General features: G+C 42.0%; 1 protein-coding gene across 4 annotated transcripts in view; it reads right to left on the minus strand.

Annotated features, from left to right (window-relative positions):
- Nucleotides 1-7,553: 7,553 nt before the first annotated feature.
- The window catches only part of Ca12 (carbonic anhydrase 12), a 51,027-nt gene continuing 45,929 nt past the window's right edge, over nt 7,554-12,651 (minus strand). Inside the window, exons 9-11 of one of the 4 annotated variants that reach the window (XM_074066142.1) lie at nt 12,137-12,169; nt 11,177-11,264; nt 7,554-10,100 (exon numbers count right to left, since the gene is read on the minus strand). In XM_074066142.1, coding sequence (XP_073922243.1) covers nt 10,031-10,100; nt 11,177-11,264; nt 12,137-12,169 — 191 coding nt within the window. In that variant the 3' untranslated portion in view covers nt 7,554-10,030. Of the gene's footprint in view, nt 10,104-11,176; nt 11,265-12,136; nt 12,170-12,651 lie in introns of all 4 variants that reach the window. The other 3 variants (XM_074066141.1, XM_074066144.1, XM_074066143.1) reach the window with 3 other exon arrangements.

A 12,651-nucleotide genomic window follows, 5' to 3' on the forward strand; every position in this document is an offset into this window, starting at 1 on the left:
AGGAGACCGTGCAGCTAAGGGGTCAGGCGTGACTTGCACTCAGAGTATGTAGGGAATCATGATGACCTGTAACTCAAAGCCTGGTGGTGGCAGTTTGCTCTGGTTTGAAATGAAGCTGTTCCAGATTTACTGATCTTGTTACTGGATGATACAGCCTCAGGGCCAAGGCTTTGTGTTTTTGACTCCTAAGCCTGGGGAAGAGACTCACATTTCTCAGGTGTCAGCCCTGACTCGTGTAGAGTTTCATTGACCCTTCCACCCTGAACATGTAGCTCTCATTTAATTGTTATTTGTTTGGTATTTAGTTGGAATGGTATTTAAATGGAGATTTTCCTATGACCAGCCTCAACATGTGAGAAATCTCCAATGGAAAGACTTACATTTTACTTTGACCCCTCTGAAAATACAAGAGAGAGGAATCACTCCACTGTCTTATGATCCCAGTGTAAGTAGAAGAACTGTGGGTTTAACACATTCCAAGATAGCCAAGCATAAGGCTCAGTAATTTATAGGTGATAAAAAGTGTGGATCACTGTAAATTCATCTTCTACCTACTAGTAAACTAGACATTTTTTAATACTTGTGCAAAATCAGAGATGGAGTTTATAGTGCTTCCTTGCAAGGCAAGCGCTCTACCACTTGAGCCAACCCCCAGCCCTTTTTTTGCTTTAGTTATTTTTTGGATAGGGTATTGCATTTTTGCTTGGGCCATCCTTGGACTGGGATCCTCCTACCTAGACCCTCCTGCACAACTGGGACCACAAGCATATTCTACCATGCCCAGCTTTTTGGTTGAAATGTCAGTTAACTTTTTCCCCTGGGCTGCCTTTAAAAGGGAGATCCTCCTGATCTCCACCTCCTAAGCAGCTTGATCATAGGCATGAGCTGCTGTGCCCAGCTTACATTTTTATATAAAATCATGATTGCTGTTCTATAATGACTGACCAAAATGTGAATGAAATGATTTTCCATTTTAAATACCTATACTGCACAATGAAAGACTCAATATTTAAATATATAAACATTTAAAATTTTAAAATAATTTATCAAAGTGATAAATGATTTTCTGTCTCGTTTGTTAACTTACCTAATCTAGATTCATAACAATATTACTCTCAGAATAAAGCATATGCAAATTGTTTCTATATTTACCCAAAATATACCATAAATCTGCAATACTAGATATTAATAAAGGATTCTGGACAGGCCCACTTATATATGGAAATTTAGTGTATAATAATATTGACATTTTTAATCAGAAGGGAAAAGCTCAAGTCTTTAATAAATGGGCCTGATTATTTGATTATATTTGGGGAGAAAAGCTACATTCTTACCTCACTTTCACAAAAATGTAAACTTAATAAAAATTCAAATAAAAAAAAAACCCATAAAAGAATTAGAAAAAGTAGAATGGTTCCATTTTAAGTGAAAAATGTCTTTCTCAGTATTTCAGTAAGGCTACAAACAGCAACAGGAAAAGAAATGAACACATCTGATTCTATAACATTTTAAACTGTACAGCAAAATATACTCTAAGACTGGGAGAAATATTTTTGACATATTACAGAGGATTATCACTACAATACATAAGTTTCTGTAATTTTTTATGTCACAAATTTTTTATTTGTCATACATTAAATAATACCTGGAGATTTCATTGTGGTAATTCCACACATGCATACAGTGTTCCTTGAATAGGTTCATGCCATTAATTTCCATTCCCCCTTTCTCTCCTCACCACTTTTCAAAGTGTTTGGTGAGTTTCTTTATGCATATAATATGTACATATGCAGTGTACTTTCATCCTCTTCATCCCTCAGTATCCTTTCCTTTACCTCTCCCTCTCCCAGTGGTCCCCCCAAGTAGTCCCCCATGTACATTCATGTTCCACTATCATCATCATCATCATTTTAGATCTAGTTTCCACAAATGAATGAGAACATGTGATATTTGCCTTGTTGAGCTTGGCTTATCTCATTCTACAATTTTTTTAAAGAATGAACATTACAGTAAAAAAGTGATCAAAAGACATAAATAGATAATTCACAGAAAAAAATGTAAATACCCAATGAACATAATAAGATAAAGCACTAAGCCACTAATAATAAAAGAAAAGCATTCTCATTTGTATAGTGATGAGTTAAAAAAAGAGGAAAGCAAAGCAAGTAAATAATTCTTGGACTATCAGATTGCCAAAGGTGGAAAGGACTGAGAACACCAAGGATTGTGGAGCAGATGATGAAGCCACAGATAGAGTAACACAGCTCTAATCAGTGCAGCAAATTAGTATAATTCTTTTGGGTGGTAATTTAGCAAAATCTATTGTATCTGTACAATTTTGAGAAGTACATATTTTGAACGAATAATTCCTTTTCTAGGATTTACCCTATAGAAATACACTCAAGTATGCAAGGATCTTGTAGGGAATTTGCAACAGTTTTTGATTACATCAAAAAATAGAATACCATATAGCCACTGAAAACAATGAGGAGGATATCTAGAATATATCAGAAAACAAAAGCAAAGTATAGACCTTTTTCCTAGTTAACAAATATTTCTTGTGCCTGGCCTTGTGCTAGATATTAAGAATACAACAGTGAAAGTTGGCATAAAGCATGTAATATATAATCCTATTCCATTTTACTAAAAAAATTTTAAATGAACATAAATATATACACACAAAGTCTTAAATTGTTACCAATGACTTTGTTGAGAGTTAGGATTATGGGAGACTTTATGCCTTATATATCTTTTCATTTTCTAAAAAAGTAGGCATACATTATTTATATAATCAGACAAAACCATAATCCAAGCACTCCGAGGTTTTTCCTTGTGCTGGTTAGGAAGTGTACATTGTTCAAGGTCTTTCACAATTTGATCCCAGCCATCACCATCCTGCCTCCCACACTCCTTCCCTCCATTCCCTCCCTCTCAGACATTCTGAAACACATCCTTGAGGCCTGCTCTACTTATATGTGCCACAGACTCTCCATACTTCTCATTTTTGTTCTGGTTTTTAGCTCCAACCAGGAAGCATCCTATTTCTCCTTCAAGATCCTACTTAAATGTCCTTTCCTATATGAAGCCTTTTCTTTCTTTATTATACTCAGTGCTTTCTCTACTGTGATCTCTTATACTCTTTATTTTAAAATGAAGGAATAATTTACATACAATAAAATGAACTGTGAAGGAATGGATGAGTTTTGACCAATGTGTTACCAACACCCCAATGAAGACACCGAACATCTTTCCCCTTGATGGTTCCCTCCTGCTCCATTCCATCCAATCTATGTTGCTTTCCACAGAAGCTCCCAATGGCACCCACTTCTATCACCATAGATCGATTTTGCTCATTTTTGAGCTTTATATAAACAGACCCAACATAGTTTCCTGAGATTTATTTGTTTTAGTATATATCAGTAATTTGAGAGTTTTTATTGATGAATAAAATTCCATTCTGAGTATATACCACAATTTGTTTAGCCATTCTTCTGTTGATGGACACATAGGTTGTGGTTAGTGGCTTCTGTTTGTCTTCCTGTATGACACTGAGTTTCTTGAATATAAGGGCCCTGTCTAAATCAGGCTGGAATCCCTGCCACTTAGTGTGAACTTAACAGACAACAGTTGTTCATTAAATCTTTGTTTTGATTGAGGAGGTATGAGAAAGGAAGTTAGTTGGAAATTACTTTGAATAGTAGGAGGGCAGTTTTCCAGATTTCACCTATCGATTACAAGGGAGTAGTAAGCTCCTGAGCTGTGTTTGTTAATGGTTGTATGGTCCTCCATGGAAAAGATGTACCATATTCAGGAAAACTTTTCAAATGGTTGTGTGGTTGGGTGTTTGGGAAGGAGAGATGCATGAAACCTATTGTTGGATATCTAGTTTCAGCATATGAACTAATTGGTTATGTGATCTACCTCACTAGAAAAGTCTTTGCTTCTTCCGGAGAAAGCCAGCTGTGTCATCACTGACAGAGTTGCTATAGAAGTCTGAGTCTGCCCTTGAACCCAGGGGCCCTGTGTTTGTTGTCTTCATTGCAGGTAGTTAAAAGTTAATATTTGAAATGAGTGAACTCAAGCAGAAATAGTGACTTTGACTTATAATATTGGGAGGTCATAGCTGGCCATGTGAATAGAGATCACACTCCTTCCTAGGCTACCACCCATAGGGTGAGTCCTAGGGACGGGTTATGCCAGCCCCAGCCAAGCTTCTCCTTCTAGGTGGCCAGGGACTCTCAGTGGAAATGCCAGGATGGGACCAGGTGTGCCTTGGCTGTATGTGATCTTTTTTCTCCCATCTTTTTTATAGATTTATTGAGGTATAATTGGTATAAGAAAAATGACATATATTTAAAGTTTCAATTTTGAAGTTTTGATGTATTTGGAGAAACCATCAGAACAATATAGTATAACAAGATAACAAGATAATAACATATCCATCACCTCAACCATTTCTCATATACTTTTGTAATCCCTCCATCTCCTACTCCACATCATCCCCAGGCAACTAGTCTGCTTTCTGTCACTATAATTTGCATTTTTTACAATTTTCCACATGAAATACACACACACACACACACACACACTTCACACTGCACACACTTGCACTATATATGCTCAGCCTTAGGAAAAGAGAAAGCCCAATGAATATGCCCTTGGGAATTTGGTTTTTTGAATTAAGAGATAAGGACAACATCCCAGTAGGTGAGCCGACCCCTGTGCCCAATTGCAGTTGGTGATCCTTGGTCATTCTTCGCCTGAGCAGAGGCCATGGTTTAAGATCACTAAGCACATTGGAGGCAGAAGGTGGTAGTTGATTTTCTGGAAACCATCAGCACAAATGTGTTTAGTGCCTTTCACCTGTGGGATTGCTGCATGATTGGGTTTACATGGTGAATTCTATTGCAAAAGCTGTGAAAGGGATCCTGGTTCTGTCACTGAAGATCCTGATGCTGCAGGAGTTGTGTGAGCTTGTTTAGCTTAGCTAGACCCTTGTTTCCCACTTAGAAGATAGGGTAGTGCTTCACCTCTCATGGATGGTTACACAATGAGACGTAACCAAACTACTGGTTGACTTACAGTCACCATGATATGCTCACCTGGTTGCAATAATTTTTTATGGTGAATTATTCGGTACAGCAAAGTACTTTGGCCCTTATCTTTACCCAGTCATTCTGTAATGAAGAGACATGGGTGGAGCAGGGTGGCTCTGTGGCTTTGTCTCGGCTTCATACCTTTTCCCCCATAACCTGCAACAGTTGAATCTGAGCCAGGAGATCTACCGTATGCCCCTGCTGGGAAACTTCCAGGGTGGTGGCAAGTCAAGGTGGCCCAGCTCTGCTGTTGTGGAGTGAGGTGGTGCCTCCGCTTCCCCATAGGTAGCCCCTTTGTTCCTGGGAGCAGGCTTAGAACTTGTGACACCTTGATGGAAGACCACTTGTTACAATGTGGAGGCAAGGGCAGAGCAGACAGTGCAAGCAAGCCTCAGAGAGCTCAGCCATGTGAGACTTTGCTGAACCTAGCTACCACTTGGGGCTGGTGGGCTCCAGAAACATGTTGCAGGAGTTTGAGAACTTCAGGCCTCAGAGGAGATCAGAAGGAGAGGGAAGGAAGGAAGGTACGGGAAGAGGTAAAACTGGCACTGGCCAGGATAACTAGGCACCCATGTGCCTACAGTTGGAGCTTTAGCAAAAGCACTGGGACACCCCAGGACTCCTGAACACCTGCACCCCTAGGCAGTGGCTAGAGAGGGCCAAGAAGCTGCCAATACTGCAGAGAAAAAGGTGTGAGGACAGAGGGAACCTAGTTTAAGGTCTGCTGCTAATCTGTTTGTCTTGGCTTGATTTTCCTCCTCCCCTTTGTCTCCTCCCTCCCTGGTGTCTTCCATGCCCCGTCCCAACCCCCAAGGCAGTTTTCCAGTGTTAATTTTGTATGAAAAGTCCTCTAGGTTTACTCCTTTCTGTGTGGTCCACATTGTGCAATCCACTAAGGTGGACTGGCCACAAATGGCTACTGAGCACATGGAATGTTGTCAGTTAAAGTGAGAAACTATTTTATTTTAATGAATTTAAATTTAAAAACTGATAATTAATTCAGTAATTTAGAAAACTTTCAAGTGTGTTTGGAGCAACTGTTTTTTCAACTGTAAATTTTTTGAAATCTAAGTATGGATCAAATATTTACAAGGGAAGTATCACATCCAAATCAAGATGTGTTATAAGTGTAAGATACACACCAGATTTTAAAGATTTACTGTGGGAAAATTTAAATACCATTAAAATACTGATTACATGTTGAAATTTCAGTATTTTGGGTCTGTTGGGTGACAAAACATTATTAAGAAGTCACTGGTTTTATTTTTTTTAGTATAAAATGTCATGTGTCTAGCATTGTATTTCATTTCCACTGGACTGCGTGCTGTACGTTGTTTTAGCTGTGTTTAGATGAGGTAATGGCCAAGATGAAGGAGAGCTTGAATTCCTTCTGCCACCCTGTGCTTCTCACCAGTGTGCTCCCCTGATGTCGATCCAGGTGCATGGGGAGAAAGAAGGGAGTGCTCACTGCTCAGTTGCAGTAGTGCCTTCTGCAGCTCTCGCCCAATGGGATGGGGGCAACTCTAAGGCATGAGCATGCCAGGGGAACTCTGCCTTGCTCTGCCCATGTCGTCACATCTGCAAGTGTGCACAGGAAGAACTGAGTTCTTGAGTTCCTTGAGTTGCAGCTGAAGAGCCCATCAAAACAGGAGGGTTTGCAATGTTTCTACTGCAGAGCTGGACCAGCTGCTTCTCTATCTCCCAGAGTGCATCCCTCTTAGTTCACCTATCTCTGTCCCAAGGTCATTAAGGTGAAAATTGGAGGCTTCGCTAAATAACTCCCACAAATAATGATGGTGCCTACTTGTAACCTGAACAGGACTTCCTCTTTTAGCAAACTGGGATGTGAAATCTGGTTTTAGACAAAAGGTTATATAGAGGGTGATAGCAAGTTTTGCACAAGGATCCAAAATAAGGTAGTAAGTAACCAAAAGAGGCTGTCTAGCTACTGCATGCAGAACTCTCAGAACAGACATGGGACCTCTTCCCTATACTCATATCCTTCTGGTTTGGAACATCTCCCTCTTCTCCATCCATCTGTTCAAGTCTGACTTATGGGGCTTTTTGTTTTGTTTTTTTGAGATAGGGTTTCACTATGTAACTCAGGCTGTCCTCAAACTCATGATCCTCCTGCCTCAGCCTCCTGAGTGTTGGGATTACAGGCAGATGCACCATACCCAGCTCTGATTTACTCTTCAAGGTCCAGCTGACACACTACCTCCTTCCTGAGCCTTTCCCTAATTACTCTGCTATGTAACCCAGAGCTGCACACACCATAGGTCTCATCCTAGCTAAGTGATTAAATCCATATGTCTATTTTCCTTTCCAGCCAGATTATAAGACCTGAACACAAATGACAAAACTATTTTTTCTCATTAATCATCTGTCACTACAACAGGGACTACAAAATGCTTTCCAGAGAGTTATGTTTCAACCTTACCTCCAAAAGAATCAGTCTGATGTGAAAAACATTTTATTATAATTTCTTATATTTACAGTGTATGTTATCATTACAATCATTGGTACAATAAATACAGAAGTGCTAAACAAACCATCATCACATCGGTCTACAATCTGAGGCACAAGGACTGAGGGGTGCTGTTGACCACTGTGCTTCCCCGAGACTGGCCAGGAGGCCTTCAGAGAGTTCCATGAGGGAGAGGAAGTTAGGGTCTGAACTTGAAACAGGATTAAGAGAGTCAACAGAGTACATCGTAGAATGGCTCTTAAAGCAGCAGCTATAGGTTTTTACTGTTTATACCAGATGACACTAAAGCAGAATAAAGAGTTGGAAAGCCCCTGTTAAGAGGCAAAGGAAAGCCTACAGAAGTCAGGGCCTACCTCAGAACCCTCCCCACAAACATGTGCCTTTTGTCACCTCTGCCCACTGTGTGCTGAGCCTATTGCCTGCCCAGTCCTTGAGAAAGGCACAGCAGAGATAAGGCAGCCATACTTCATATACCATGGCACTGGTTTTCTGTGGCTGGTGGTGGTGGAAGGAGTGAGAATCTGAAGAAAGCTGGATCTTCAGGAGTCTTGTAGAATTAGCAAAGAACTTGATGGTGTTTGTTCTTGGAGCATTCTTTCTGCCTCCCTGACTTAGGTTTCTTCTCAGCCACTGAGCACCTTGGCTGTGCTGAGGGGCAGCAGGGAAGGAAAAATGCCACTGTTTTCACCTCCCAGTAATTGCCCTTCCTGTGAACAGTCCTTGTGCCAGATACAATGATCTCTCTGTTCTCTCCCAAAACTTGTTCATGTATACAGTGGTCTATGCTAGTTTCTGATTGGCCAAAAATCCCACCTAACTCATGTGGCATGGGCACTAGTGTTGTTCTTACTGTCATTTGATGGTGCATCAGGCATGCCAGTGGCGAGGCTGGGATGCCATCCCAGGCTATCACTTGTGCACACACTGACACACATCTGAGCCCCCATTACGTCACCTGTAACTCTGCATAGTGAAACAGGCCACAAAGACATAGGGCTGGCTATTAAAAGTTGTGGCAGTGGGAAAGAGATTGTTTTTCAAGTTTACAGAAGGAAAATATCAGAAATGTGTGTTTCAAGAGGCCATTCCATGCTATCAAAATGAGACTCTGTGAATCAGAAAGTTCCCTGTCAACTGAAAGGAGCTAGTGACTAGGGGCTGGAGGCCAAGGCTCCTTCTCACTGCGGAACTGACTTGTCTCCACAGGGCTCTCACTCTATGGAAGGAAAAGGAAGAATGAGTTGAGTCTTCTAAGAAACTGTCCATGACAGAGAGGGAAGAACACAGAGAATCTTAGCAACATACCATTATTATTGCTTCTTAAATACCAGGACCATGCTTACCCCAGCACAGATACCTTCCTGCTTTTATGGCATGAAAATAAATTTTAACTTAACAGAAGTGGCAGAAATGACATTCTGGCAAAGGAGACAGGGCACTACAATCATTTTGCTTCAGCCTGCTTCCTAAAGGTTCAAAAGCAGATTGGTTCATCCCATAACTCATGTACCCTAGGAGAGAGAAAGCAACTCTTTTTCAAGGAACAGCCTAGTTATTTTTTTAAATCTGTAGATTACAAAATACAACGGCCTTTAGGCAGGAGAGAGGATTAATATTCAGTCCTTCTCACAGTGTGGCTTGGTAAACAACTTGTGATTCCAGTTCTGACTCCAAAGGGAGACTCTTCCAGACCATCCATGTTTTCTCATTCTCTCTCTCGACTCCCTTCTACCCTTCCCCCCTTCTCTCGGTCCCTTGTCTCCCTTTCATCCCCACCAAGAGATGGGATTCGAGACTCCTTTGTTCTAAGGTTCAATCATCATCTCTAACCCAAAGAACTGGAAAATGTCCCAATATATTACAAAGTACAATTTGTTTGCATTTTCTTTCTGACAACCTGACCCTTCCTATCTCAGTTGACCCCCATAGTGATGAGGTCAGAATGCAGGGTTTGTCAGAGCAGAGGAAAATCCAAGGGAGATGATGTCTCCCCAGAGGAAAGAAACTGCATTTAGAAAGTATCACCTAAGCAGAGAGTGCACATTTGAGTCTGGAGGACTGGAGAAGAAGCAGAATTTCTAGGACACTTGACAGCATTCCAACAGAAGCCTCAGATGGAAGTGGTTTCCAAACACTAACAGCCTACCAGCAGGTAGCTTAGTTTGTGACTTAGAATCCTGAATGCTTAGCCACCTCACAGTACAGCAATCAGCTCAGAGTTCCTTCCTGCCTTCTGGTCCAGGAGCTCATCCCATTCACGGGTCACGCTGGGTGGCTATGACACCAGGGCAGGAGGGAGCCCAGCTGGAACATTCCAACCCTGAGGATCTGGGGTGTTTACAAGGTGAGCTCCAGAGACATCTTGAGGTATTTCAAATGTCCAGAGAGTCAGTGTGTACTGTCCAAAGCAAGATCTTCCCTTGGACGTTGGAGAGTGCCAGGGACCTCAGGCATCGGCCTCAGACTCCTTTTTGATGGCTGGTTTATAAATGACTCCCTTCTTGTCACCTGTTTTGCTACTGAAACAATAAGAACACATAAATCTTGTTAGTTACAGTAGAGAGAATGAGCCAGAAAACAACCTGACTCAGACACAAAATGAGGGAGTTTGAGAAGTCAGATTTCTCTCTTTGGGATCTTTCCCAATTCTGTGGGTGTTGGGAAGGAATGCCCCACATAAAGCATTAACCAAAACAGAACCTATCCATTTTCCAACTTTTTTGGGGGAGTGGGGTACTGAGGGATTGAACTCAGGGCCTCGTGCTTGCTAGGCAGGTTCTCTAACACTTGAGCCACTCCCCATTATGCTTCCCACATAGCTGGGATAACAGGTGCACAGCACCATGCCCAGCTATTACTTGAGATGAGGTCTTGCTAACTTTTTGCCTCAAAGCAAGATCCTATCTCTGCCTCTCAAGTAGCTGAGATTACAGGTGTGAACCACTGCACCCAACTATTCTTTTAATCCATAATTCTAGGCCTGCATTTTGAGGGTCTTATTAATACCTCTAGTTCAAACTTTTGATTCTATAGTTCCTGGAAACCTTCCTATTTTTCATACCAGGAAAAATAAATTGTTTTAGGAAAAGCCAAGCATGATATAAAACCATGGACAAAGGGCATCCATAGCTAACATGAGTGAGAAATAAGGTTTTACTTCATTTTTCTTTTTTGAATTTATAGAAGAAAAATCAGATGTGAAGGTCTTAATAAGAAAGCCTTGTGGTGGAGTAACTCAAGTGGTAAGAGTGCCTGCCTAACAAGTGTGAGGCCTGAGTTCAAACCCCAGTGCTGCCACAAAAAAAAAAAAAAAAAAAAGTCTGATTGTGTTTAGGCATAACCCTCAAACCAACAGACTTATTCCCAGTCACATGACTTGTCAGCAGTGGCAGCAAGGTTGGTACACCAAACCAAATCTGAGCACAGTGACCCCTCAAGTGGCCATGTGAAGGAGGTTGAAGCACTGGTGTTTTGGGAGCAGTGCTGCTAGGATGGCATTGGTTCAGATTACGGGTTCTTCCTTCCACAAGGCTGCCTCCCTAATCAAGGACACATAAGTCACCCTTCCCATTTCAAATCCAAACCATCTCACCTCTTCTTCCTTCTGAAAAGCCAAACAGACACTGCCAGGACAATACAGATGCCAAGAACGCCAGCCAGGGCCACTGAAAGGATGATGCCTGGTAAAGAGGCAGGGGCACAAGTTACAGTCCTCCCTTCCCCCTCATCTCAGCCCACAGCACATAAGTGTGCACTCATGTCCTAGGGTATTATCATCCTCCGAAAGATATTGCCTCATCTTGTTTCCCAGATTCTAGTCTTAGACTTAGTGGGACTGGCTGGAGTACGTAGAGGGGGCCATTTGCAAATTGTAGTGGATTTCCAGCAGGGGTTCTCAAACTTGCACAAGGATCATCTGAAGAGCTTGTTCAAAATGTAGATATTTTTCCCAACCTCAACCCTCAGAGACTTAGATTCAATCTGTTTGACATGGGACCCAGGAATCTGCATTTTACCAAACACCTCCAGCTGATGCTGATGCTGATGCACATAGTGGTCCATGAACCATGTTTTGAGAAACCCTGGGCTACAGAATAAGAATGTATTCCATCTTTACTCACTGAATTTAAGGACAATTGGGATGCTTCTATCAGTTTTGCCCCCAAGTTCCACTGCACAGTCCTAAGCAGTCCCAAACATCCAAGCCCACGGTCAAGGTCATATGGCCAGTCATTTGACCTCCACACTGGGCTTAGGTATGTTTTCAGGCAATGCCCTCCCACCACGACCAACAGAAGGTCTTAAATAGGCCTTTTGAATGTACACATGCTGTAACGTGATTAGGTTTTTCATTAGAGGAACGTTTGATTGGCAGTTCATCTTTGAATTAGAGAGTGACGTGAGAGTAAGACTCATAGTAAGGATGGGGCCAGGAGCCAGAGCGACAGCACAAAGAAGCAGAGAAGAAGGACTGGAAGAATCACAGGCCCAGATCACACTGAGAAACATGGGATCACCCAGCTGCAGCATGCACGGCCGGCTGGCCACATACCCACACTCAGTTCTGTGTCCGGAAGGATTCCCTCTTAAAATGGGGGGAGGAAAAGATTGGTAGTTAATCTAGAGTCAAACCATGCTGGATCTGACCAATGTGTTGAATGAAGTTCCATCTTTCATTTGGTTGGCAGTACAGGGCTTTACTCAGGCAGGCTGGGGAGTGGGGGTTGTCACCCTTGGCTTGGGTGACTGCCTGATGGAGTGGAGGGAATGCCACCTAGGGATTCATCCTGTGACCCTTCCCTTCCTTCTTTTGTTCCTTTACCACAGCAGTCGCTTCACTAGGGCAAGATTTCACTTAAGTGGCCAAAGAGGGAAGGTAAGAAAGCATAGGAGCCAGTTTACATGGTCAGGCTATTGTCTACTCGGATACCTGCCCATCTTCCTCAATGAAGAAACTGCCACTAGCCTTCTCCCCCACCCCATCCACTCCATTATTATGGTTTGGTTCTATTTTGTTTGGCACTACTGGGAAAAATCCTCCACTATGCCAGCCTCCGTTCTCTGCTG

Source organism: Castor canadensis, chromosome 2 (genome assembly GCF_047511655.1).
Source record: "Castor canadensis chromosome 2, mCasCan1.hap1v2, whole genome shotgun sequence".
Lineage (NCBI taxonomy): Eukaryota > Metazoa > Chordata > Mammalia > Rodentia > Castoridae > Castor > Castor canadensis.